The sequence below is a fragment of the Zootoca vivipara genome, chromosome 6 (genome assembly GCF_965207765.1).
Source record: "Zootoca vivipara chromosome 6, rZooViv2.hap1.1, whole genome shotgun sequence".
NCBI lineage: Eukaryota > Metazoa > Chordata > Lepidosauria > Squamata > Lacertidae > Zootoca > Zootoca vivipara.
Window position 1 is genome coordinate 80,177,707 of NC_142589.1, and position 26,840 is coordinate 80,204,546.

Sequence of the window (26,840 nt, forward strand, 5' to 3'; positions counted from 1 at the left end):
TAGTAAATAAATAAATAAATAATTTATAATTAGGCATAACATTGGGATTGTTTGATTATTGGATTATAGGTATAATCTGGAATATATTATTTGGTTTGATTGGAAATTTTTAATGAATATTATTTTTTAAAAAACAAAACAGTCAGGGCACATAATATGGAAGGTAGAGTCAACTGTCCTACAAGAAAGTGGAGTCAAAAGACAGCTCCAAAGTGAAATCTGTAATCTCTTTATTCACAACATGGCAATAGCAGACGACATTAGAATTTTGTAGGGTGATTTTACAGCTGTGGTTCGGGTATGCCTTATAAATAGAAATGCAGGCAAAAGAAGAGAATAGAGAACCAAGACAAAATATTTGATCTTACAGCTTCCACAATTAGAGGTGCAGCAGAAAAATAAACATTCACAAGATACTAATATACTAAACATGTAGACAAAGAAAATAATTCCAGAAAATAGGAAAATGTTAAACATTGTCATTGCTAAATTTCTGGTGGTGTGGACATTAGATTGTGTGTGTACCTTCTTTAGGTGGCCAATGTGGGTGACAATGGGATTCTGCTTCTCCAAGACACCTGACCACCTTCAGAGAGGAATGGCACACATTTCATAAAAATGCGGAACAGTGGCAAAGCCAACCAGCATGGGAGAGATGTCTATCTTTTCAGGTGGGATGGGAGATTTGAGGCAGAAGTTCTGCAGGATGCTGGTGAGGATGAGGAAGAGCTCCATCCGAGCGAGGTGCTCCCCAAAGCAATAGCGTTTCCCTAGGAAAGAGAAGGAAGGTGAATACAGGCTTTCAGGGGGCTGTTATAAAGAGCTTGGGAGTGGTTTGGAAAGGGAAGGGGACTCACTCACCAACCGAGAAAGGCATAAAAGCCTTATTCTTCTTGAACTGCCCATTGTCATCCAGGAAATGTTGGGGGTCAAACACATCTGGTCTTGCAAAATGTTTGGGGTCTCTCAGCACAGATCCAAGCACAGGGAAGACTTCAGTCCCCTGAACAAGAGAGGGAGAGAATCTAAGAATCATAGAATTGCAGAGCTGGATAGGATCCTGTGGGCCATCTAGTGCAACCACCTGTGACAAAGAAATCTCAACTAAAGCATCCATTACAGATGGCCATCCAACCTCGGTTGGAAAAACCTTAATGGAAAGAGATTCCACCACCTTCTGAGGCAGCCCATTCCACAGCCCCAAAGCTATTACCCTCAAAGAGTTCTTCCTGATGCGAAGGGAAGAGGGAAATGTTTAGAATGAAACCCCTTTAAGCCCTGTAACTACCAACACTCCTTTGGGGAAGGCAGCACTAGAAGATGTGGAACCAACACCAAATCATCTGGCTGGGTTCTTCAGGTCTTATTCTGGATTTGACTCGGATACCCCCAAAATGATGATGGCAGACCAGTCAGAGACAGAGGTGCCTCAGGGGAATTTGCTAGCCCACAAAACATGTCTGTAAATTGTACTGGAGGGTGGAGCAGAAGAGTAGGAGGCTCAGGAATAAATGAAACCACAGTACCTTGGGAATGGTGTATCCCCGGAACTTGGTATCACAGGTCACACGTCTTGCTAAACTCAAGGGGAGCATGTCACCAAATCTCTGGATCTCGTGGATCACAGCATCCGTATAGGGCATCAGGGGACGGTCATCCATGTTGGGAATGCGATTCAGGCCAATCACATGTTCAATCTCTTCGTGGACTTTCTCTGTTGAGAAATCAGCAGGATGAGACCAAAAGTGCTATTTGCACCTTCCAGGGAGCTAAAGAAGAATCCCAGCTCATAGCTGGGAAAACAAAGAGGGACCCTCCCATAGGAAGGCAAGGACACATGTCCATTTGTACCTTCCGGGGAGCTAAACAAGAATCCCAGTTCATAACTGGCAAAAACAAAGACGTTTCTCCACCCTCCTTTTCACCTGCTTCAGCATTCACCTTCAATCTCCGGGTATTTCAGAAGAAGCAGAATCCCATAGCGCAAGGTGGTGCTGACTGTTTCTGTGCCACCAAAGAAGATGTTAGCTGTCGTATAAACCAAATTTTCTAGGAAGAACTCTGAGTTTGGGTTTTCCTTTTCCTAGCAAGAAGAAAAAGGAGAAAGAGGATGATTCACAGATTATATTTTGGGATAGGCTACTATCCAACTGCCTCCTGTCTATGAAGCTCTCTCCCCCCTACTGATTGGCTGAGCTGCAGTGATGTCATGCTCAATCCAATGAGGGGGAGGGGACAGTCGTGGAGTGCTGAAAAGGAGCCCAGTAATTGTGTGGGGAACAGATGGTTGGGTGGAGTGGGAGGGAGGTGTCACACAGTCCTTTTGCGCAAAACGGTTACATAGGCAAAGGAGAGGTGCCTGCTGAATCAGGCCCATCTAGTCCAGCATCCTGTTTTCACAGCAGCCAACCAGATGCCCCACTGGGAAGGAGGGTTCGAACAGAAGAGTCTTCTCCCCTCCCGTGGTTTCCAACAAACTGTATTGAGAAGCATGGTTGCAACCAACTGCGGAGCGCAGGGTACAGCCATCCTGGCCAATAGCCTTCAATAGAACTCTCCTCATCATTGTGTCTAATCCTCTTTTAAAGCCATCCATGAAATTCATGGCGTGCTATAATGTTAGAGAGAACATAATGAAAATGATTTATAGATGGCATCATACTCCAGCAAAACTTATTAAAATATAGAAAGGCAGATCACCAATCTGCTGGAGATGCAAAAAAGAGACTGGGTCATACTTACACATGTGGTGGAACTGCACAGTCATCCATGAATTTTGGGATAAATTATACAGTGGTACCTCGGGTTACTTTCTGCCAACCTAGCAGTTCAAAAGCATGTCAAAGTGCAAGTAGATAAATAGGTACCGCTCCGGCAGGAAGGTAAACAGCGTTTCTGTGCGCTGCTCTGGTTTCACCAGAAGCGGCTTAGTCATGCTGGACATATGACCCCGTGAAGCTGTACGCCGGCTGCCTCGGTCAGTAAAGTGAGATGAGCGCCACAACCCCAGAGTCGTCCGCAACTAGACCGAATGGTCAGGGGTCCCTTTCCCTTTCCCTCGGGTTACAGATGCCTCAGGTTACAGACTCCGCTAACCCAGAAATAGTACCTCAGGTTAAGAACTTTGTTTCAGGATGAGAACAGAAATCGTGCTCCGGTGGCGTGGTGGCAGCGGGAGGCCCCATTAGCTAAAGTGGTACCTCAGGTTAAGAACAGTTTCAGGTTAAGAACAGACCTCCAGAATGAATTAAGTTCTTAACCCGAGGTACCACTATACATTGAATTCAAAAAGTTATTTAGATTTACATTCGGAAAAAGGCCAGAAGCCTTCCTCCTAGGAATAATGACAGCGGAAATCGGAAAAGCTTTAAGGCCATTGTTTATGTATGGAACTACAGCAGCCAGAATATTAGTGGTAAGAAATTGGAAAAAAGAAACAGTACCCACGATAATAGAATGGCAGACGCTTATGACTGAATACCTCCAACTGGCAAAGATGACAGGGAAAGTAAGAGGGCTTTCCAATCAGAAAGTATACAAAGAGTGGAAATTATTAAAAGATTACTTAAAAACATACAGTACAAGTAACAAGCTCCTTGCAGAATTCAATTGATCCTTGTAAAACACAATGTGTAAATGTTAATTTACTAGAGTACACGAAGATAAATAAGGGTAACAGAAGGCTGTGCGCTAAATGTAAATAACGATAGAGGTACAATGAGAAGAATTGGAAGTTTTATTTAGAAATTTAATGAATGATTTTATAATAATGCAAATTTCTTTTTTCAGTGTTTTTTTCTTTTTTCCTCTCGTTTCGAATTAACCTTTTCTTTTTATCTTTATGTATGTATATGTATGTGTATATATTTGTATTTTAATTCAATAAAGATTTATTAAAGAAAGAAAGACAGACAGAAACAGAGTCTACAAAGTTTCTGTCCACAGAAATTCATCATAGTCCTTAGAAGAACATAATCTTACCTGCTGCATTTTCACTAGGAAGCAATCAATGAAATCTCGAGGGTTGTTGGGGTCCAGGGTCTCCATGTTTGCTTTTGCCTTCTTTGTAATAAACTCCTTCAGACCCAACAGCTTCTTGAAGGTTTTATCTTGTGGGCCAGGCAGGTGCTGCATGATGCCCGAGAACATGTCGTACAGCTGTGTTTGGAGGAATGCAGAGTTCAGTGGAGGAAGAGAGAGAAAAGATATTGAACAAATTCAGTTTAGATTGATTTTGGGGGCAGGCAGAAGCAGGAGTTCCTCCCTCCCTTGGGTCATCGTTATCATGAAAGGTTTGGGAAAAACAGGAGTCTTGAAAAGAAGGGAGACTGGAAAAGTGTGGAATTCAAGCTTCAGTGCCTCAATCTGAGATTTGCTCTGGTTGAAGCAAAGTGTAAACTGGCTCCGGGCAGAGCCTGACCAAAGAGCAAGGCAGATAAGGTGTTGCAGCACCATGGAGAGCTCAGAGTGAGATGCTTGCTCCAACACATGGGCGTAGGCGGGGGGAGGGGGCAGTTGCCCCCCTAGAACCAAAAGCTGAAGGGCGCAGCGTGGCGGCCACAGGCTTACGCTCCCCGCGCGCTTTTGGAGCTTCGCGCCGGGAGCGGGAGCCTGGGGCCGCCTCCTTGGAAGAGCTGAAAGGCGCAGGCCACGTAGCCCCGCCCATATTCCCACTGTGGCCCCTCCCCTCCTGTGCCTTGGCCACGCCCCTTGCCCTCCTAATTTTGATCCTGGGTACGCCCCTGCTCCAACAGATATCAAAACCATTTTTAAGCTTCTCCCAAGTTCTGCCCACTTGTGGAGAACCTGCGTAGTTTCTGCTGGTATGGAAGACTGTAATATTAGCTTTTCTGGTCAGGCTCACTCAGACCCCTGAATGTGATCTAGCTCCTTAGCTGGTGATGCTGCAGCTTCTAACCCTGTGTCTTGACCATTGCTGGACTTTGGGGTAATGAGAGAGCCCCACCCAGTGGTGGCTGTCCTGCATACCATGCCTTGAGTAGATAAAGAGAAATTGCATTATTCACAAACTCACGATGGAAGTCCTCCACTTCTCCTCCAATTTACCTGTCCCCAAGAGGTGGAAGTAAACTGGAAGGTTTCCAGCATAGTGAGGAGCATGGAGAGAAACTCCTGATCTTCGTATTCAAAGCGGTTGCCAAAGGTGATGGAGCTGATGATGTTGGACACTGAGCGGCTCAGGACAAAAGTTGGGTCAAAGGGTTCACCTAGAAAGAGAGACCCCCAAGTCACTCAACCCTGGAGCAAATCAAGGCAACCCTTTGCAAATCAATCCAGTCTTTAATGGTTTTTTCTTTTATCTGCAGATTTCTCCCTCGCTGTTCATCTAAAGCCCTCAAGGTGGCTTGCAGAATATTAATTAGAAGAGTATCACATAAAAACAACAATTAATTCTTATTGTAAAAACTCATGAAACATCATCTAAATTAAACCCAAAGATTCTGTTTATCAGCATTAAATTCTCAGCTAACTGCCAACAGTTTCCATTACAGTATCTGTAAGCCATTATGCCACATTTCTTGAAGATACCAAAACTGAGCTCACTTTTTGTTGCCCTCAGGGATTCCAGCAGGAAGTGGGTCTCCTCCAGGATCCGCTCTTCGGCGGATCTCTTTCCCATCCCAAAATTCCTCAGCGTCGTGATGGAGAATCGGCGTAGCGGTTTGGCCCGTTCCCAGGTACAGAAGCAAACCCCTAAAAAGCAAAGGAGGAGTAAAGGGAAGGAGGAGGAGGAGGAGAATGTGCACTCAGTGGGAATGTGGCTGAAAACACACAGTGATGGAGATTCCCCCCCACCTCCAACAAATAATAATGATGAAAATGTCTTCATTTTCAAATCTTGTGCAGTTTTAAAGTTCAGAATTCAGGTTTTGGGAGAACATCCTAAGATATGTGTGGTGTTTTTTTTATATGGAGAGAGACTCCCAGGCTCACTTACCTCCTCAGTAAAATGGAAATAACAATAATCTATGGCACAGAACCACCATTGAGACACTCCAGTACTATGCTTGCTAAAAGGTGCCATATAAATGCCAGTAATAATGTGCTCTGGCCAAGGACTGCCCAAGAAGAGACTGACCGTAACCCTGGAAAAGCCAGTCAAACGTGGCATGCACTCCACGGCCGCTGAACTCTTCAGCCTTGTCCACCAGGGCCTCCTTCACAGCATCGTATCCACACAAGACCACAACACGGCGAGGCCCTAAGTGGATGGTGTAGACAGGACCATATTTTTCATGGATCTGTGAAAAGAGAGCACAAGGAGAGCCTGCTGGATCAGGTTAAAAGGGAGCACATCTAGAGTCCATTATCCTGTCCTTAGAGTGACCAGCCAGATGCCCTCATGTGGTTTCCAGAAACTGGGATGCAGAGGCATTGCTGCCTCCAACTGTGGAGGCAAAGCAGATCCATTGCGGCTATCAGCTATCGGCAGTTCCCTCCATTCCCAAATTCCATGAAACAGAATAATGAAGAGAGAAAATCTGTATCTACAGCACCAAAGTTACCTTTCCGGGGTGCAAGCCTGGGCAGTGTGTAGGGGGTTCCTGGACAAGATCCTATTCACAGCCTCAGTGATGTGGCCCGAGGGGAAACAAAGCAATACACTTGCACCAGCTTGGCTGCAGGAGTTGCCAGAAGGAGGTGAGCAAGACATCATCCAAGCGCCTTAGGGACTCCACTCTGGATTTGCATATGGTCTAATCTTTATCCCCCAAAGATATCTCACAAGGCAGCGGGTACAGATTTCCCCTCCCCTCGGGGTTTCCTCCTTTCCCATGAATGAGTGTAATCACAAAGCAGTGGTGGTTTAGGATAAGAGTTCTCCTAGGTTTTCTTCCTTCTCAGGTTGATGAGCCCCTTCTGTCCCCCATTTCTCTCTTCATGCAGAAACTGCTTTCTTGACTGTTGGACCTGCATTTGGTCTCAGTCTTCTGCAGCTGATCATCGCATACTAGGCACCTCCCTAACTAACTAAGGGTTTGCAACCCACTGGATTCCTTCACCTGTTTCAGCCGGTGAGTTTCAGCTGTTTCCTGGCGTCTGGCCACTGTTGCATGCTGACAGCTTCTTGGAGCCATGGAGGGGAGAGGGAATTAACAACCCAAAAGGAACATGCTGTGTCCCCCACCAGGTATACTGCTTCTCCCCAACACCTCATAGACCTCAGAGAGATCAAAAGTTGGAGAATGTGGTGGAAGGAGAGTTATGAGGAGATGTTGTGTCAAGTGGGGGGGGGAGAGAGAGAGAGAGAGAGAGGTTGGGTGGGTGGGTGGATATGAGTTATCTTCATTAAGCAGCAGTATACAAAACGATTTGATAATAACAAATCAGAGAGTGGATAACTGACACACTATAGAAAGTTACCTTTATGAGTGAACGGTACATATCACTTGTGTTGACTTGGAGCAGGTTCCCAATGAAGGGGAGGGGTGTTGGTCCAGGTGGCATCTGGCTTTTGCGGTGCATCTGCTGCCATGTTGAGAGGACCATCAGGCAAGAGAGGCAGATGACCAGGAAAAGGGCTGCTGCTCCCAGGGGATCCATGGGGAGGTTGCGGGTCTCCTGTGGAGCTCTACAGGCAATGTGTTACTGACCAGCTGGGAAGAGAAAATACCTGCCCAGCCTGACTTGAGCCTTTTACATATCTTTGAAAGAACCCGCTTCTTGAAGTTGTGCAACTTGTTTACTCTCTGCTCAACATCTTCTTTCAGGTCAAGAGAAGACCTTCCAGAGCAAAGTTCAGATGGACAGATAGTGGTGAAAGGGAGTTGCCTGCACCAACCAAGGGAGCTTCAAGGAGTCCCAGAGGCAAGCACAATTCTCTCACCCCATTGCTCAGAATTCTGAATCATTTGACAGGGTCTCTGCTGGTCTAAGACTAGGAGGAGAGCAGCTGAGAAAGAGGCTGCAAAGGGGTGGCTGCGGCAGTGATAGAGTAGTCCAGGGAGTCAATGATAGAGACAGAATCCCAGAATCAAATACAAGGGCAGGCCCACATAAAGTGCATTGCAGTAGTCCCCAACAATGGTGTAAGCAGAACAGGAACAGGCAGGGGCAAAGCACCACCATTTATGTCAAAGGAAGAATGCAGCACCATTTGTCAACCATATATATATAAGCTTTTCTCAGGGAGAAGCCCACCAAATCAGCCAAACATTGAAAGTGGGTATTTGTGACATGAGCAGGCATGGTCACTTTTATCTTGAAAACCCTCAAAGTTCCTTTATTCCACAAGCCTCTGAGTACAGCAGGACTTCTTTATCAGGCTGGACGTTAAGCACAGTGAGGGCCATTGGGAATTATGTGGAGAAATATGGCTTGGTATTAAAAAGAAAAGGCCTGCTTTGATTTTTTTTGCTGCATAGCCTTCAAAAAGGCATGGCTATGGAGGTTGTCATCTTGAGCACATGCACTTCAGATATCAGTTTACAAGAACGCTCGGAAACTGGGTCATTTGAACAGAAATAGAACTGGGCCGGTTAGGCTGAGTGCTTCTTCCAGTGGACAGAGAACGTTAGTGTGCAGTTCTCATAAGCTCACCTGAAAAGGACATTTTAGAGTTGAGAAAAGACTCAGGAAGGGACAACCAAGATGATCAAGGGGATTGAGCAACTTCGCTATGTTGAAAGATTGCAGCCTTTTTAGCTTAGATAAAAAGCAAGAGGGGACCTGATATAATTTTACAAAATTATGCATGACATGGAGAAAGTGCATAGAGAATTTTCTCTCTCTCATGACACTACAGGGAGTTTTTACACATTTCAGAAAAGCCCTCTTGATTATTTGGCTGTGTGTGTGAGAGAGACAGGGAAGTTTGTGCTTTTTGAATAGTCAAGACGAGGTCCTGTTTTCAGGTTCGACTTTGAAGACTCCTTCATTGGCCCAAAATATTTCCTTCTTATGAAATGTGAACAGCCCAGTTCTGAACAAGAGCCCATCCCCGTTTGTAGCCTAGCCAACTAACCAAAGAAGAATTGCTCTGTTGGTATTTTGAAAATGCAGTATTATTTTCTGTCTGTTCTCAGATTTATCTCAAATTTAGTGCTTACGGGCTTTTTGGAGCTGGCAGTTTCTTTTTATTGCCCAGGTGAAGTTTGCTAAAACTCTCTCTGCTGCCTGTGAGCTGTCTGAGTCAACTTTCCCAAAACTTTGAAGCACAGGTTTCAAAGAAACTCAAGGCTGCCCATCTGATAATTAAAGGTATAAATATCTTTGTCCTTGTCTGTTTCTCCCTCTGCAAGGACCAAGGCAGATATGACGTCAGAGTTGCGTGAGCTCTGTCAGAATCCTCTTCCCTCAGGCTGTTTTATACATATATAAATGTATATTTCTATATAAACATATAAACATATATATATATATATATATATATATATATATATATATATATATATATATTGGTGCTGGTAACAGAAAGTAAAAGAAACAGAGGAGGGAAGATTCAATCTTGGATCTTTCTTAATCTGAATTGCAGCGTATAAGTGACTGGTCACAGGTTCCTATGAACAACTGCTGGTTGCAAGGAAATGTAAAGTTGCAAGATACTAAATATGTGGAGATAGCTTTATTTAATAAGGGCTATTTTGAGAAGCAAGGGAAGTGAAATGGCTCAGCCACTCTCCAAAGCAATCATGTTTTCCTAGGAAAGAGGATGGAGGCAAAGATGGGCTTTAAGGCTGTTGCTGTAACCTGCTTGTGAGTGCTTGTGCTAAGACTCCTCTAAACCACACACCCCTGGATAAAACACTTATGGTTTGCAAAATGATTTTTCTGTAGAAAGGAAAAGAGAGACTGTTTGGAGAGACAGGGTAATTCAGGGTTACATCTGCAGCAGCAACTGCAGGTGTTTTGAACTGGCGAATTCTTTGCACTTCTATTGGTCGACTATGTTGGGCTGTTATGCGCTGTCACCCCTCCTCTCCCAGCGGCTGCTGAGGCCTCACCAACAGAGAAATGCAAAAAAGCCTCATTCTTCTTGAACTGTCCATTCCCATCCAGAAAGTGTTGGAGGCCAAACATGTCTGGTCTTACAAAATCTTGGGGCAACCTTAGTAAAGTGTGCAACAAAAGGCATATACAGTTGAAAAGTAGATTTAAACAATGCAATTTTTGTTATTTCTTTATTCACAACGTGGGAACAGCTGATGACATTGGAACACTGTGGGAAGATTTTACAGCCATGTTTCGGGTATGCCTTATAAGCAGAAATGTGGGTAAGAGAAGAGAATAGAGAACCAAGATGAAATATTTGATCTTGCAGCTTCCTCAATTAGGGGTGCAGCAGAAAAATGAACATTCACAAGAAATAAAGCTGCAAGATACTAAATATGTAGACAAAGAAGTAATTTCAGAAAATTAGAAAATTGTTAAAAATGGTCATTGCTAAAATTCTGGCAATTGCCATAGCAAGAAGACTCAAAAACATTAATGGATTATATTAACTAGATTTATTAAGAGAAGGAACCTGAGTACATATATTGAAAAAGTAGTATACATTGTGAGGAAAGCAGAGATAAACAAGTTACTGTTTTATTATTTTTACGTGCTACAAAAGCCTTTGACAGGGTAAAATGGCCCTAAGTATTTGAGGCATTGAGAAAAATTTATAAAGGGGACTGAAGTAGTTGCATTATCAGCTGGTTAAAGGTGAGAAATTTTCCATCTCCACGCTCAAACATATTCCCAAGGTTAATGGAACAGATGACATTGAAGAAACTTTGAGTTACAATGGAGGTGGGGCTCAAAAGGTGCCCTTAGTTGGCAGATGATGTGATGTCCCCTCTTCAGGGTCCCTGAGTCTTCCCGAGGAGGACTCAGATCCAAACAATGCACCAGCGTTGCCTCCTGTCCCTCCTCATACTGTGGATTGAGAGATGACAAGATCCCAGAGAGGCAAGATTTCCTAGGTTATGGCTGACCTCTGGCTGTAAACCCTACCAGCAACTGTCATAACCCGCAGGGTTAACTATTCTTCCTTAGCTACTCACTGGGAAAGTGTCAGCAAAGGAATGTTGGCAAACAGACCACAAGGGAAAGAAGGATGGGGGGGGGGCATTCCATGGTTGGACTAGATGCCAGGAGGGATGCTGATGGTCAGAAAGGGGAAAGAGGAGAGGTGCCTCGGGGAAGTGGGTAGAGGAGGAAGAGGGCAGAGAGCCAGGGACCAGATATTTATTCACCTGTGAGATCGATTCCAAAAGAAATGCAGAGTAAAGAAATTCCACAAATGGAAACAGAGCTAATGGAAATTCAAAAGAAAGAATCAAGACTTGGTATGGTTAGCCTGTTCTGGTGTTTTACATGTTGAAAAATGCCTCCTCCTTTGACACTTGGGTGGCCAAGGTGGGTGACGATGGGGCTCCACTTCTTCAAGTCCTGCTTCAGAGGGGAATGGCACACATCTCATAAAAATGTGGAAGGGTGACAAAGCCAACCAGCATGGGAGAGACGTCAATCTTTTCAGGTGGGATGGGAGATTTGATGTGGAAGTTCTGCAGGATGCTGGTGAAGAAGAGGAAGAGTTGCATCCGGGCTAGCTGCTCTCCAAAGCAATAGCGTTTCCCTAGGGAAGAGGAAGAAAGCAAAGGCAGGCTGTTATAGGCTGCTTGGAAATGTTCGGGCAAAAACTCCTCCAACCCACACAACCATGCATAAAATAACACCATTGGTCCTTTGGTGTGCATACAGGTGAAACTCGGAAAATTAGAATATCGTTGAAAAGTGCATTTATTTCAGTAATGCAGCTTAAAAGGCAAAAACAATATATGAGATAGATGCATGACATGCAAAGCAAGATATGTCAAGCCTTTATTTGTTGTAATTGTAATTATTTGTCGTTAGGTGGGTCAATTATAAATGGAATGTAATTAATGAAATGTAATAGCGATGTTTATTTTTGTTTATTTTTTGCATTATTGTAACTATTTGTTTTATTACTGTGGAATTTCCAAAAGAAAGCATTTGTAAAAATTAAAAAATAATAATAATAAGTTGCATTACTGAAATAAACACACTTTTCGGCGATATTCTAATTTCCCGAGTTTTACCTCTAGTTGGCAAAGGGATTTTATGTAGAAGGGAAAAGAGATACCGCTGGACAGACAGCGTAATTCTGGGGGTGGAATCTGCAGCAGCACCATCTTCTAGCAATTTCTCTCACTTCAATTGGTCCACTATTGTTACCGGTGGTTGGGCTATGATTTGCTGTAAACTCCCCCCACCCCCGGGGCTGCTGAGGACTCACCAATAGAGAAAGGCATAAAAGCCTCATTCTTCTTGAACTGCCCATTCCCATCCAGAAAGTGCTGGGGGTCAAACATGTCTGGTCTTGCAAAATGTCGAGGGTCTCTCAGCACAGACCCAAGCATGGGAAACACTTCAGTTCCCTGAGCAAGAGAGGGAGAGAAATGAGAAGATACGGGAGAAATGGCAGATTCTTCTGTTATGAAATCTGTGACAGTTCCCCATTTCTATATTTCCTCCCTTGGTGAAGTGTGCCTCCCTCCCTCATAATAATAAACACTCATAAGGAATTTTAAAACACGCCTGTCCTCTTTGTGTGGTCTTCTCACAGGGATCTGGTTAGCCATTTTGGGGAAGAGGAATGCTAGGCATGATGGACCCAAGGTGGTTTCATCTGGCTGGGCTTCTCTGCTTTTATTATGGTTTTGACTCCACAGCGAATGACAGATGAGAATATTGGGAATATTAACTGGCCCATTATCCATATCTGGAAATAGCACTGAAGGGTGGGGTCTCAGGAATTTTTTTTAAAAGGGGATTTTTTTTATAAAAAAAAAAGGAGGAAAAAGTAATACCTTGGGAATGGTGTATCCCCAGAATTGAGTATCACGGGTCACTCGTCGTGATACTCCCATAGGAATTATGTCAGAGAATCTCTGGATCTCATGGATCACAGCATCCGTATAGGGCATCAGGGGCCGGTCGTTCATGCTGGGACTGCGATTCCGGCCAATCACACGCTCAATCTCCTTTTGGACCTTCTCTATTGAGAAATCAGCAGGATATAAGAAAAGGGAGACCTCTCATAGCTGGGAAAGCTAACAGGCATCCTCGCAAAGGAAGGAAGGCGGTATCCCCCCCTTCCGCCCCATTCTGCAGTCACCTTGAACCTCTGGGTATTTCAGCAGAAGAAGGAAGCCATAACGCAAGGTGGTGCTGACAGTTTCTGTGCCAGCAAAGAAAACGGCGAGGGTAGTCAAAACCAGATTCCTTAGGGAGAACTCAGAGTGTGGGTTTTCCTTTTCCTAGCCAGAAGGAAGAGGGGAAGGAGGAGGTTTCTTTTATTAAACATTGTTATAGTCTAAAGCCTTTCCTACAAGGCGTCTTTCTCTTACTGTTCAGCTGAGCTGCAATGGTCAATCAGATAAGGGGATATGGACAGCCGCAGACTGTTGAAAAGGTGCCTTCAATTCATGGCCCTCCAAGTTGGCATGGGGCAAGACAAGTTTCTTTCCCAAGAAAATCACCACAGTTCTTAGAACGGAATAATCATACCTCTTGCATTTTCACAAGGAAACAGTCGATGAAATCCCGAGGGGAGTTGGGGTCCAGGGTCTCCTCATTGGCTTTTACTTTCCTTGTGATGAACTTCTCCAACCCTAAGAGTTGCTTGAAGGCTTCCTGCTGTGGGCCTGGCAGGTACTGCATGATGCCTGAGAACATTTCGTAGAGCTGCATGGGACAGGTTGGAGGAGTGCAGAGTCGTGGGGAGGAAGAGAGAGAAACCAGATATTCCCCAAAGTGAAGCTGAGATAAAGGTGCTATTTGCCTCTGAGGCTCACCTAACACACCCAACCCCGATCCTCCCTTTATGGTGGAGGCTGATGCCTTTGACAGGGCAGTGGGAGATGTGCTGCTGCAAGCCGATGAGGCAAAGGACCTGAGGCCACGCACCTGCCATTCAGCCATGGGCGTGGTCGGAAACCTGGAAGAGTTTCTCTTGCCAATAAAGAATTAACTATCAGACGGGTGCCTTCCTGATCTGGGACAGGCTGTGGAAGATTTATTACACCCTGGATTAGAAAGAGTTAATCCACCTCCATCTTAACTGACAGCGCATCTTTAGGAGGTAGGACGGTGCCCGGTTTAAAAAAGAGGGAATAACCATTTTGGCAGTTGGAAGAGGGAGAGAGGGAGTGTGGTGACGAAGAGGGAAGAAGAAGGATGTGGGGCCAGGATAGTGGTGGTTTAGGTTAGGCTTAGGATAACTTGAAGTTCCTTGGAAAAGACCCTGATGTTGGGAAAGATTGAGGGCACTAGGAGAAGGGGACGGCAGAGGACGAGATGGTTGGACAGTGTTCTCGAAGCTACGAACATGAGTTTGACCAAACTGCGGGAGGCAGTGCAAGACAGGAGTGCCTGGCGTGCTATGGTCCATGGGGTCACGAAGAGTCGGACACGACTAAACAACAACAACAACAACTTGAAGTTAAAGCCTGACAGAGTTAATGTATAACTGTAACTAAGCTTGTAAACTTATGCATCGTTAAGAAAAGAAAAACCTATGTTCTCAAGAAAATAAAATTCATTTTCTTTTTGTGCCAAAGAGTATCGTCTACTCTTGGTTATTCCAGCAGTGTATTAAAACTCACAGAGGTGGAGACTCAGAAAAGGGCAAAACTTACCTAAGGAAAAGGGGACAGTTTGTGTCCTAGAGTCACACAGGAAGGGCAGTATGGTGAAAACCTAGAGTGCCACAAGTTTGCCAGGGTGATATGGCAGGGTGATACAGTGGGGATCTGAGTTGAGGGAGTCCCTGTTCTGTAGGCAAGAGGTTGTTCATTCAAATAGCCCTGAGTGTTTGTGAGATCAGGCCACGAAAGCTGGAATGAGACTCTCTTTACTGAGAAGCCCAGAATTGAGGGGTTTATTTTAAGGCATAAGGAATTGAGTGGGGATTGCTTTACCCCTGTACCCTTTCGTCTCAATCTATCGGCAACGTTGGCGAGGGGGTTCATCGCACTGCAAGCCGATGAGGCAAAGGATTTGAGGCCATGCACCTGCCATTCAGCCATGGGCGTGGTCAGAAACCTGGAAGTGTTTCTCTTGCCAATAAAGAATTAACTATCAGACTGGTGCCATCCTTATCTGGGACAGGCTGTGACAGCAGGCACAGAGACAAACAGAAGTTGTATAAGCCCTTCAAGGGACATGTCTCTGGTGCACTCCTAGATTGGTGAGGTGTTGTGTGAGGTATTTGGTTTCTCAGGCTCAGGGGAAGACATCTCTCCTGGTTCTGGTGCTATTTGTACTGTGAGCTTCTGTAATGGTCAGCTTCACTCAGACCCCTGAAGGTTGTCTGCTTCTTAGGTGGCAATGCTGCAGCTTCTGACTCTGTGTCTTGATCACTGCTGGACTTTGGGGTAATGACAGATTAAGAGGAGTGGCATTATTCACTCACTCACTCACTCACTCACTCACTATGGAAGTCCTCCCCCTGCCCTCCAATTTACCTGTCCCCAAGAGGTGGCAGTGAACCGGAGGCTACCCAGCATCATGCTCAGCAAGGAGTGGAACTCCTGATCTTCGTATTCAAAGCGGTCGCCAAAGGCGATGGAGCTGATGACGTTGGACACCGTGCGGCTCAGCATGTAGGTGGGGTCAAAGGGGGCACCTAGAAAGAAAGACACACAAAGGGTGCACCTAGAAAGCAAGTCACTCAACCCAGGAACAAATCAAGAATACACTTTGCAAAGCAGTCCACTCTTACCTCTTAATTCCTTTGAGAGGATGTAGAGTGTTGGTGATGTATTTAGCTCAGGCTAAGTTATGTCTTTTCCCGCCCATTACCAAACATAAAAGCAGCCATGATAATTTTCAGCATAAAGCCACTTAACAGCCCACAGTTTCTAACTATCACCTGTAACTAATTAAGCAGCATTTCTTGAAGATACCAAAACTGAGCTCACTTTTTGTTGCCCTCAGGGATTCCAGCAGGAAGTGGGCTTCCTCCAGGATCCGCTCTTCGACGGATCTCTTTCCCATCCCAAAATTCCTCAGCGTCATGATGGAGAATCGGCGTAGCTGTTTGGCCCGTTCCCCGTTACTGAAGGCAACCCCTGAGAAGCAAAGGAGCCAGAGAAGTAAGGAGGAGAACGAGGAGCTGGAGGGTGACACCATTTTAAGCTAGACTTAAGTATGTATTTTAAACTGGATTGCGATATTAAGACTCCCAGGAAAATGCTGCTACGGTATTTCAGTTACTCTTCAACAGGTATTCTGAGTGAGTAATGCTGTTTTCCCATTTTGTGGGATTATTTTAAGGGGAAGAAAAGGGGGAAATACCAGGAGAATCCAGTCTGCCTTAAAACATCCTGGATTAGTTAGGCTAGTTTTAGCCTTTTAGCTTATCAAAGCTTCCCTGCAAAGGGATGCACTCTACGGAACTCGGAAATGTGAGGAAGAAAGGATGAAGGTAAAGGGACCCCTGACCGTTAGGTCCAGTTGTGGATGACTCTGGGGTTGTGGAGCTCATCTCGCTTTACTGGCCGAGAGAGCCAGTGTACAGCTTCCAGGTCGTGTGGCCAGCATGACTAAGCTGTTTCTGGCAAACCAGAGCAGCACACGGAAATGCCGTTTATCTTCCCGCCGGAGCGGTACCTATTTATCTACTTGCACTTGACTTGCTTTCAAACTGCTAGGTTGGCAGGAGCAGGGACCGAGCACCGGGAGCTCACCCCGTCGAGGGGATTCAAACCACCAACCTTCCGATCGGCAAGCCCTAGGCTCTGTGGTTTAACCCACAGCACCACCCACGTCCCTGTGGAAGAAAGGATAATATCTAATAAATATATTATCTCCTACCATCTATTCACATCCCAACATTTAAGAGTAACTGTGAGAACAAAAGAGGCAAAGGGACAGTTGACAATCAACAACATTATCTATGCTTGCAAAGCCATAAGTTACACCAGTGGCTTGGCTATTAGTAACTTGGCTATGAATATTCAGATGCAAATCCCATCTATGACTTGTCTGAATGATGTTGGGAAGCCCTCTTGCAACCTCACTTCTAACCTCAGCGAAACTGGTATAAAAAGATCTACTGGTACTTCACAGGACCACAGGAAGGACCACTGCTAAGTTCAGTGCCAAAACAATGCTAATAAGGATGCGCTCTGGCCAAGGGTTGCCCAAGCAGAGACTGACCGTAACCCCGGAAAAGCCAGTCAAACGTGGCTTGCTTTCCACGGCCACCGAACTCTTCAGCCTGATCCACCAGCGCCTCCTTCACGGCATCGTATCCACACAAGACCACAACACGGCGAGGCCCTAAGTGAATGGTGTAGACAGGACCATATTTCTCACGGATCTGTGAAAAGAGGGGGAGGGCATTGTGTGAGGTCATGGAACTGACGGAGAGATGGAGCAAATTGCTCCCCTACCTCTGCAGAGATTAGTAGCTCCTGACAGCCTAAGCCTAATTAGGCAATGAAAAACACATCCTTTATGATGCACCTTTTGTTCTCCATTATCTGGGTACCAGAATTTAAGAATCATAGAATCATAGAGTTGGAAGAGACCACAAGGGCCATCCAGTCCAACCCCCTGCCAAGCAGGAAACACCATCAAAGCATTCTTGACATATGGCTGTCAAGCCTCTGCTTAAAGACCTCCAAAGAAGAAGACTCCACCACACTCCTTGGCAGCAAATTCCACTGCCGAACAGCTCTTACTGTCAGGAAGTTCTTCCTAATGTTTAGGTGGAATCTTCTTTCTTGAAGTTTGAATCCATTGCTCCGTGTCCGCTTCTCTGGAGCAGCAGAAAACAATCTTTCTCCCTCCTCCATATGACATTCTTTCATATATTTGAACATGGCTATCATATCACCCCTTAACCTTCTCTTCTCCAGGCTAAACATACCCAGCTCCCTAAGCCGTTCCTCATAAGGCATCGTTTCCAGGCCTTTGACCATTTTGGTTGCCCTCTTCTGGACACGTTCCAGCTTGTCAGTATCCTTCTTGAACTGTGGTGCCCAGAACTGGACACAGTACTCCAGGTGAGGTCTGACCAGAGCAGAATACAGTGGTACTATTACTTCCCTTGATCTAGATGCTATACTCCTATTGATGCAGCCCAGAATTGCATTGGCTTTTTTAGCTGCTGCATCACACTGCTGACTCATGTTAAGTTTGTGGTCTACCAAGACTCCTAGATCCTTTTCACATGTACTGCTCTCAAGCCAGGTGTCACCCATCCTGTATTTGTGCCTTTCATTTTTTTTTGCCCAAGTGTAGTACCTTACATTTCTCCTTGTTAAAATTCATCTTGTTTGCTTTGGCCCAGTTGTCTAATCTGTTAAGGTCATTTTGAAGTGTGATCCTGTCCTCTGGGGTATTAGCCACCCCTCCCAATTTGGTGTCATCTGTAAACTTGCTCAGGATGCCCTCAAGCCCATCATCTAAGTCATTGATAAAGATGTTGAATAAGATTGGGCCCAAGACAGAATCCTGTGGCACCCCAAGAAGGATGTTGGGAAGCTGGAACATGTGCAGAGAAGGGCGACCAAGATGATCAAGGGTCTGGAGATGAAGCCTTATGAGGAACGGTTGAAGGAGTTGGGTATGTTTTGCCATGATAAGAGAAGACTAGGGAGAGCCTTCTTCAAATATCTAAAGGACTGTCACCTGGAAAATAGAACAAGCTTGTTTGCTCCTGTGCCAGAGGGTAGTGTTCGGGTTTTTGCAAAGTGCATACGTGCAAAAGATCAGCTCTCTCACAGCATGGTAACAGGAGCCTAGCAACTACTCTCTGATTGGATAACAAGCTCCTAAAAGATAAGGATTGTGTGATGTTAAGGCAGAGGAGAAGAAAAAGACTGTGGTTTTTGTAACAGGTGTTGTGTGTGTGTGTGTGTGTGAGAGAGAGAGACAGAGAGGAAAGGATTTTGTTTTATTTCTTTTGTGTTCTGAAGTTTGTACATAGTAACTCTGGATACTGATTGTCCAATAAACACTGTATATAGTTATTCTGCGTCCAGACGTCTAGTCATTACGCTACCGCCAGAAGCTTCTGGAAAACCTGCGCAAACTCTGCTGTATTCAGGTTGATGTTATACCTGACACTTAAAAACACTAAGAGGTAGGACCAACCCAATGTATTCATGTAATGAGAAAAGAGCTTCTGGCTTAACCTCAGAAAGAACTTTCTGATGGTAAGACCTATTCTACAGTGGCTTAGGCAGTATGTGGACCGAGAACTCCCAGAAGTGCAAGCTGGATTTCGAAAGGGCAGAGGAACCAGAGACCAAATAGCAAACATGCGCTGGATTATGGAGAAAGCTAGAGAGTTCCAGAAAAACGTCTACTTCTGCTTCATTGACTATGCAAAAGCCTTTGACTGTGTCGACCACAGCAAACTATGGCAAGTTCTTAAAGAAATGGGAGTGCCTGATCACCTCATCTGTCTCCTGAGAAATCTCTATGTGGGACAAGAAGCTACAGTTAGAACTGGATATGGAACAACTGATTGGTTCAAAATTGGGAAAGGAGTACGACAAGGTTGTATATTGTCTCCCTGCTTATTTAACTTATATGCAGAATTCATCATGCGAAAGGCTGGACTAGATGAATCCCAAACCGGAATTAAGATTGCCGGAAGAAATATCAACAACCTCAGATATGCAGATGACACAACCTTGATGGCAGAAAGCGAGGAGGAATTAAAGAACCTTTTAATGAGGGTGAAAGAGGAGAGCGCAAAATATGGTCTGAAGCTCAACATCAAAAAAACCAAGATCTTGGCCACTGCTCCCATCACCTCCTGGCAAATAGAAGGGGAAGAAATGGAGGCAGTGAGAGATTTTACTTTCTTGGGCTCCTTGATCACTGCAGATGGTGACAGCAGTCATGAAATTAAAAGACGCCTGCTTCTTTGGAGAAAAGCAATGACAAACCTAGACAGCATCTTAAAAAGCAGAGACATCACCTTGCCGACAAAGGTCCGTATAGTTAAAGCTATGGTTTTCCCAGTAGTGATGTATGGAAGTGAGAGCTGGACCATAAGGAAGGCTGATCGCCGAAGAATTGATGCTTTTGAATTATGGTGCTGGAGGAGACTCTTGAGAGTCCCATGGACTGCAAGAAGATCAAACCTATCTATTCTTAAGGAAATCAGCCCTGAGTGCTCCCTGGAAGGACAGATCGTGAAGCTGAGGCTCCAATACTTTGGCCACCTCATGAGAAGAGAAGAATCCTTGGAAAAGACCCTGATGTTGGGAAAGATTGAGGGCACAAGGAGAAGGGGACGACAGAGGACGAGATGGTTGGACAGTGTTCTCGAAGCTACGAACATGAGTTTGACCAAACTGCGGGAGGCAGTGCAAGACAGGAGTGCCTGGCGTGCTATGGTCCATGGGGTCACGAAGAGTCGGACACGACTAAACGACTAAACAACAATTCTACAGTGGAATCCCTCAGAAGGTAGTGGTTGAAATTTGCAGTTCCTCAAATTTTGCAATGAATTTCTCCAACCCCCCCCAAATACCCACAAGTATACAAAGTGTGCATTTAAAGGCATACATTTGTGAACATAACATACAAAATTGCATTATATTTGGGGTGGATTCACTACATAAATGTGGATATAAGGCAGATCTGCCCACAAAAAAATGTGTATACTGTATTCTATAAGGAAAATGCACAATGAAATTCTGATGAATTTCTATGAGTATTTTTTTAAAAAAATTTATTGTCCCCCCCCCCCATGCTTATTACATACAAAAAGCACAATACTGAAAAGGGGTACAACTTAAGAGGGGAAAGAAAAGGAAAGAAAATAAAATTTACACAATCTGTTAATAAGATAAAAATTATGACATAAATTTGTGATTGCAATTTCATGTTACAATAAAAATAAAAATCTCATTATCTTTTATACCCAACCTCCCATTTATTCCTTATTCCTGCCATATCAAAATACTATTTTTATATTAATATTTTCACAATTTATAAATATTTATATTTATATAAGGAATTAATAAAAACTGCTGGGACCACTCAAAAGCTGCTACATATTTTAACATGGTATAATTTTGTTTAAGATATGTTCTGAAAGCCTCCCATTTTGATACAAATTCAATTCTTGGTTTGTTTTTTTATTTTTTTCAGATAGACTATCTAATTCAGCATATTCAGTCAATTTTTGTATCCACTCTTGTCTAGAAGGAATTATGTCGCTCTTCCACCCTGTAGCTATAAGAAGTCTCACTGCCACTGTTGCGTACAAAAAAGATATTTAATTTTTAAAGGAATATCTGAATCAGTAATGCCCAACAGAAATGCCTCTGGTTTCCTAATAAATGAGATTCTTAACATTTTTTCTCGTTCAAAGTGGATTTCCTCCCAAAAATTCTTTATTTTGCTATATTGCCATCATATATGGTACAGTAAGCCTGTTTGGTCTCCACATCTTCAACAATTACTTTTGGCTCCATTGTACATTTTGGCTAATTTCCATGGAGTTAAATACCACTGGTGTTGCATTTTTAACAAGTTTTCCTTTATGGCATAGGACGTAGTAAATTTCCAATTATTCTTCCACAGGTTTTTCCCATTGGGACATTGTTACAGCATACCCAAAGTCTTGAGACCACTTTATCAAGGCTGATGTAGCTTCCTCCTCCTCAAAATCCCAGTCAAGGAGGAGGTGATAAGCTTTAGAGAGGGTTTTACTTTTTGAATTTATTACGTCAGATTCAAATCCCGAGGTTTCCTTGGCAAATCCTTTTTGTTTATCTACTTTAAATCTTTTGAATATTTGATAATATTGGAACCAATCTGTAATGACATTTCTTAATTCCTCAAAGCTCTTACGTTTCAATTGGTTCTCTTCTTCTTTTAAAAGTGTTTTATAGGTAGGCCAATTTTCCGACATATTTTTTTTCTTCACCACTGTGGCCTCTACTGGAGAGGCCCACCATGGGATTTTGAACTCCAACCATTAATCTTTATATTTCTGCCAAACTTTAAGAAGTGATCTCCTTATGATACGATTTGAGAAATCTGTGTATTTTTGCCTTTCCATATATTAAATAAGCGTGCCAACCCCAACAGTTATTATGTCCCTCCAAGTCCAACATATCCATATCTTTCAAATTGTACCATTCCTTCATCCACGTGAGGCAGGCTGCCTCGTAATACAATTTCAAATCGGGCAGGGCAAAGCCACCTCTATCCTTTGCATCTATTAAAATTTTATGTTTAATCCTGGGTCTCCTGCCCTCCCATATAAATTTAGATATTTCTTGTTGCCATTTTTTGAGGAATTTCCATAAGGGTTTAAAACATACAAACTGATGCAGAATGTAATGGACTGAGAGAAACTGAAAGAAACAGATTCATCCAACACTAAAGGCATGCAACACTAGCGGGCTACCATGAGGAAACCTCTCCTCCATGCGGGGAACTGAAATTAAGATTGGAATCATGGAATTATAAAGACTAGACTCTCCTTGAGAAGTTGACCAACTGGGCTGATGAAATTAGTATATTCCACCCAGAACAAGCAGGTTTTCGGAAAGGCCATAACACCTCAGGCCACTGCCTAGTCCTTCAATCTCTGATTGACAAATATCAAACCAAGTTATTCTGCGTCTAGCCGACTAGTCATTTCCACCTCAACTAGCTTCTGCGCTGTGCAGGAAAACTCTGCTACGTTTGGGCTAAAGCCACTAGAGCTATGCCTGACACTTCAAAATTCTAAGAATTATCTCCCTTATATGAAACCCCTTACTAGCTGCACACTTGTAAAAGTATGCAGATGAAAATACAAATGGTTGGGTTTCTTTAACTGAAAAACAAACTGACTCTAAAGAGACTTTAAACTAAAGATAAATGCTTTCTCTCTTAGCAATGTTATCTACCCACTTTCCAAAACCTCCCACAAACCCCCAATTAAATTAAATACCCGAGAATTAACAACATTCTAGCATTATAACTAAGCAATCATACTAAGATTCAACTAAGGAATCTCTTAAACTGAGAACAACTGAGAGAGTGATCTACTTAGAGATGAATCAAACTGAAAGATCTAACTAAGAGATACAGAAGGCTTGTGGGCAGAGCCTTATATACAAAAAACAGAGCCCACGCCTGTGAGCAATTAACAGAAACACAGACACCTGTTTCTCTTAAACAGACAGTATTTACATTAGACCGGCTCTAAAGTAACTTGATTATTCAAAAATTCCAACATTAAAGCCCTTAATCAACCTGCCCCATCCTTGCAACAAGCAAAAATTCCCATCTTACTGTATGCTGATGACATGGCAGTCCTCTCGCTAACAAAGTGGGGACTTAACAACATGATGAGAGGACTGATGAAATTTTGCGTAGAAAACTTCCTAACAATCAATTTTTCCAAAACCAAAATAATCCCTTTTGGCAAGACAAAACCAAACCCACCGTGGTACCTCGGGGATCACACCATTGACCAATGCTCAGTTTTTAAATACTTGGGCATCACTTTTCACTATAGATTGTCTTGGACAGCCCATTTAAACACGATTATTTTGGCCGCTCGCCGGACCATCGGTGCTTTGGTGAAATTTTTCTTTGGAAATGGTGGACAACTGGTGGCGCCGACCAGATGTAGACCAGAAAGATCTACATCAGCAAAGTACCCCCAATGCTGCTATACGGGGTGGAAATATGGGGATGGAACATGAATGTACTCCAGCGTCTGGAGTCTCTGCAAAATCTCCTGGCAAGAAAAATCTTGGGCCTCCCTAATGGGTCCATGGCCGCCCAATTGAGACTAGAATTGGGATTACCATCTATAGTAGCTAAAGCCCATGCCAGGATAATTATCTATTACAAATCCCTTGCAGAAATTCAAAACTCCTGACTAGTTAAACAAGCTTTTACAGCCCTTACCGGCAGCAGTACCTGGTCTAAGGCCATGGAATTCATCTGTGACTGCTACTCCCTTCCAGACTTTGCTGCCGTGACCTCATGGGATAACGATAAAATCTGCAGTTGGATCCTAGCTAGGGATGAAGCTTTCAATCTAGCACAATCTAAAGCGGCCAAACTCTGCACGTGGTTTCCCCACGTGAAGGCAGTTAGATCTCTGGCCCACTATTTGAGCGAATTGACAAACTCCACATTAAGAAGGACCTTCACTCTAGCTCAATTCCACGTCATCCCCACAGCATTCTTACATGGCGTTTCCCCCCCAACACACCATTGAACCTTCGACTCTGCCCATGCAATGAGAGAAAGATTGAGGACTATTTACACTTTTTCTTTTACTGTCCTTTATATGCCTCAGTAAGATCCAGGCTTCTCTCTTTAATCCCGACGACCATCGCATGGGACATCGACCACATGAACTACTTATTGGTGGACACCAACCCCTTGGTTTCATGCGATGTGGCCACCTACATTTTACAGGCCCTGAAACTCAGGGCCACCTTTTGGGCTAACTTGCCCAGCCCTAGTCCTATGCAAATCCCTGTTGTACTCACAGTTGACATGCCTCGCTTTGTCTTTTACCTTACCAGCCGCACTCAGCTGGATTTTATATTTAATGTTATAGTTGTATTTGTTGTATTCTATGTTGTTGTGCGACAGTTGCCTGTTTGATCTTTTATATGTGCTATGGCTATATGGCTAATGCAATAAACTTTTTGATTTGATTTATAAAGTTGGAAGGTACCCCAAGGGTTATCTAGCCCAACACCCTTCAGTGCAGGAAACCGAGAGAAATGAGAACAATGAGAGAAACAGATTCAACGACCTCGACAGTCACATGACACCAGCAGGCTAAGCTGAGAAAACTTCTCCTCCATCACCAGATTTGTGGTTAAATCTGGGCTGGTCTCAGATATCAAGTTGCCCTGTAATCTACCTGCGTAGTTGGTGCCAGCAAGCTGAATTGCACCACTTACATAGTTAAATTGCAGGGCCATTTGATAGCTGCTAAGATTTTGTTTTGAACTTTGATCATTTGTTTGTTTTTGTATTTGTATGCATTTGTTATTTGTCAACCACCTTAGGGGACTTTTTGGGTTGAAAGGTGAGTATAATAAATTAATGAGTATAATAAATAAATTACATAATATAACACAACATAACGTAACATGCCATCTGGATAATCCCTGGGCACCACCTCCCTGCCTGGACAAGCTTAGCACAGTCTCCATTTTCACCTACCTGGCAGAGCAGGTTCTGCTCGGTGTCGGATTTCCAACTGATTCGAAGAATCCAATAGCTGGAACTCCTTGCGCAGTGCAATATTTATTTCTGGGTGATTTTTTTAATTGGGCTTTGTTTGTTTTTCTCTTTATGTGATAGTGTTTTTGCTGTCTTAGCAGTGTGGCAATTAGAGACCTGCAGCTAATCTTGCACCGAAGAGTTGCCCCATTGTATCAGGAGACATTCCGTCCTAAAGGTACCAGGAATGGCCTTCCTCCTTATTTTCTTACCACATGCCAAAGTATGTGCATAATACAGAAGGGGCCCACGTGCTACATGAAAGTGCTCAGAGAGTCCTTTGTTTGTTTGCTTAATTTGTTGTTCAGTTGTTTGCTTAATTTGTTGTTCAGTTCCTTTAGTCTTCTCATGCAACAGTGTGGTATTTTCCATTCAGCCTGTTAATTCGCAACAGCAGCTACCTAATTTATCAGGGGACAAGGGCCTTTTTTGTGTTGGTTTACTCCCTGAAGAGCCAAGAATTGTTAACCAGCTTTAAAGGGAGTTCAACAGCCACAGGTTGGCCACCTCTTTGAAGTTCTTGGCATTTTATCTTCACTGGTTTCAAACTTTATTCTAAGGGCACTAGGAGAAGGGGACCACAGAGGAACTCATGAGAAGAAAAGACTCCCTGGAAAAGACCCTGATATTGGGAAAGATTGAGGGCACAAGGAAAAGGGGACGACAGAGGATGAGATGGTTGGACAGTGTTCTCGAAGCTACCAACATGAGTTTGACCAAACTGCGGGAGGTAGTGGAAGACAGGAGTGCCTGGTGTGCTATGGTCCATGGGGTCACGAAGAGTCGGACACGACTAAACGACTAAACAACAACAACATTATATTATTTATTTAAAAATTATTTATTTAAAAGGAAATGCACACTAAAATGCTGACTAATTTTCTTGAGGACATGAGAATTGACAGGTGTGCCCATCCCTTCACTCAGGCAGAAATATAAAGAGAGAGAGAATCAAAAGCTGGAGAATGTGATGGAAGGAGAATTATGAGGAGAAGATGAGTCAAGTGGGAGAGAGAGAAAAAAAGATGGGTAGGTAGATGGGAGTGACCTTCATTAATCAGCAATATATAAAAATGATTTTATAACAACAATTCAGAGAATGGGACATTGTGCTCTGATACATTATAGAAAGTTACCTTCATGAGTGAACGGTACACATCACTTGTGTTGACTTGGAGCAGGTTCCCAATGAAGGGGAGGGGAGTTGGTCCAGGTGGCATCTGGCTTTTGCGGTGCATCTGCCGCCATGTTGAGAGGATGGTCAGGCAAGAGAGGCAGATGACCAGGAAAAGGGCTGCTGCTCCCAGGAGATCCATGGAGAGGTTGCAGGTGGCCTGTGGAGCTCTACAGGCAATGTGTTGCTGACCAGCTGGGAAGGGAAAATACATGCGCAGCCCCAGTTGAGGCTGCTGTGTAACACCCTTTGTGTAACACCCTTTGTGGAAGTTATGCAACTTGTTTGCAGGCACACCTCTTGGTCTCCTTTCTATTCAAGAAGAGATGAGCCTCCTGCCAAAAGTACAGAGCTCTTATTTTTTTGCATGAGACAGGCCTGCTTCATTGATTTTTCATGCTTTATG

The 26,840-nt window shown here is 43.8% G+C and overlaps 2 protein-coding genes across 2 annotated transcripts; both read right to left on the reverse strand.

Moving 5' to 3' along the window:
* Positions 1-208: 208 nt before the first annotated feature.
* LOC118086694 (cytochrome P450 2A3-like) lies at positions 209-7,613 on the reverse strand. Its single transcript, XM_060275495.2, has 9 exons — positions 7,387-7,613; positions 6,101-6,263; positions 5,566-5,715; positions 5,068-5,228; positions 3,982-4,158; positions 1,942-2,083; positions 1,527-1,714; positions 862-1,003; positions 209-770 (listed from the first exon to the last, which is right to left on the reverse strand). Exons 1-9 carry the CDS (start codon positions 7,564-7,566, stop codon positions 589-591), a joined length of 1,485 nt encoding a protein of 494 aa, XP_060131478.1. The 5' UTR covers positions 7,567-7,613; the 3' UTR covers positions 209-588.
* Positions 7,614-10,451: 2,838 nt separating this feature from the next.
* On the reverse strand, positions 10,452-26,646 carry LOC118086690 (cytochrome P450 2A13-like). Its single transcript, XM_035118615.3, has 9 exons — positions 26,397-26,646; positions 17,194-17,356; positions 15,954-16,103; positions 15,498-15,658; positions 13,540-13,716; positions 13,148-13,289; positions 12,840-13,027; positions 12,266-12,407; positions 10,452-11,584 (listed from the first exon to the last, which is right to left on the reverse strand). Exons 1-9 carry the CDS (start codon positions 26,574-26,576, stop codon positions 11,403-11,405), a joined length of 1,485 nt encoding a protein of 494 aa, XP_034974506.3. The 5' UTR covers positions 26,577-26,646; the 3' UTR covers positions 10,452-11,402.
* Between the last annotated feature and the right edge of the window lie 194 nt (positions 26,647-26,840).

Bases quoted from the DNA above. Each gene is read 5' to 3' on its own strand.
- LOC118086690 (XM_035118615.3), bottom strand. From the start codon at position 26,576: ATGGATCTCCTGGGAGCAGCAGCCCTTTTCCTGGTCATCTGCCTCTCT. The intron at 16,104-17,193 runs GTCAGTCTCTGC...TTTGCTTCTCAG, and splicing joins CTGGCTTTTCCGGGGTTACG to GGGTTGCCTTCAGTAACGGG. The intron at 11,585-12,265 runs GTGAGTCCTCAG...CCTCTTCCCTAG, and splicing joins TTTTATGCCTTTCTCTATTG to GGAAACGCTATTGCTTTGGA.
- LOC118086694 (XM_060275495.2), bottom strand. From the start codon at position 7,566: ATGGATCCCCTGGGAGCAGCAGCCCTTTTCCTGGTCATCTGCCTCTCT. The intron at 5,716-6,100 runs GTCAGTCTCTTC...TTTGCTTTTTAG, and splicing joins CTGGCTTTTCCAGGGTTACG to GGGTTTGCTTCTGTACCTGG. The intron at 771-861 runs GTGAGTGAGTCC...TCTCTTTCCTAG, and splicing joins TTTTATGCCTTTCTCGGTTG to GGAAACGCTATTGCTTTGGG.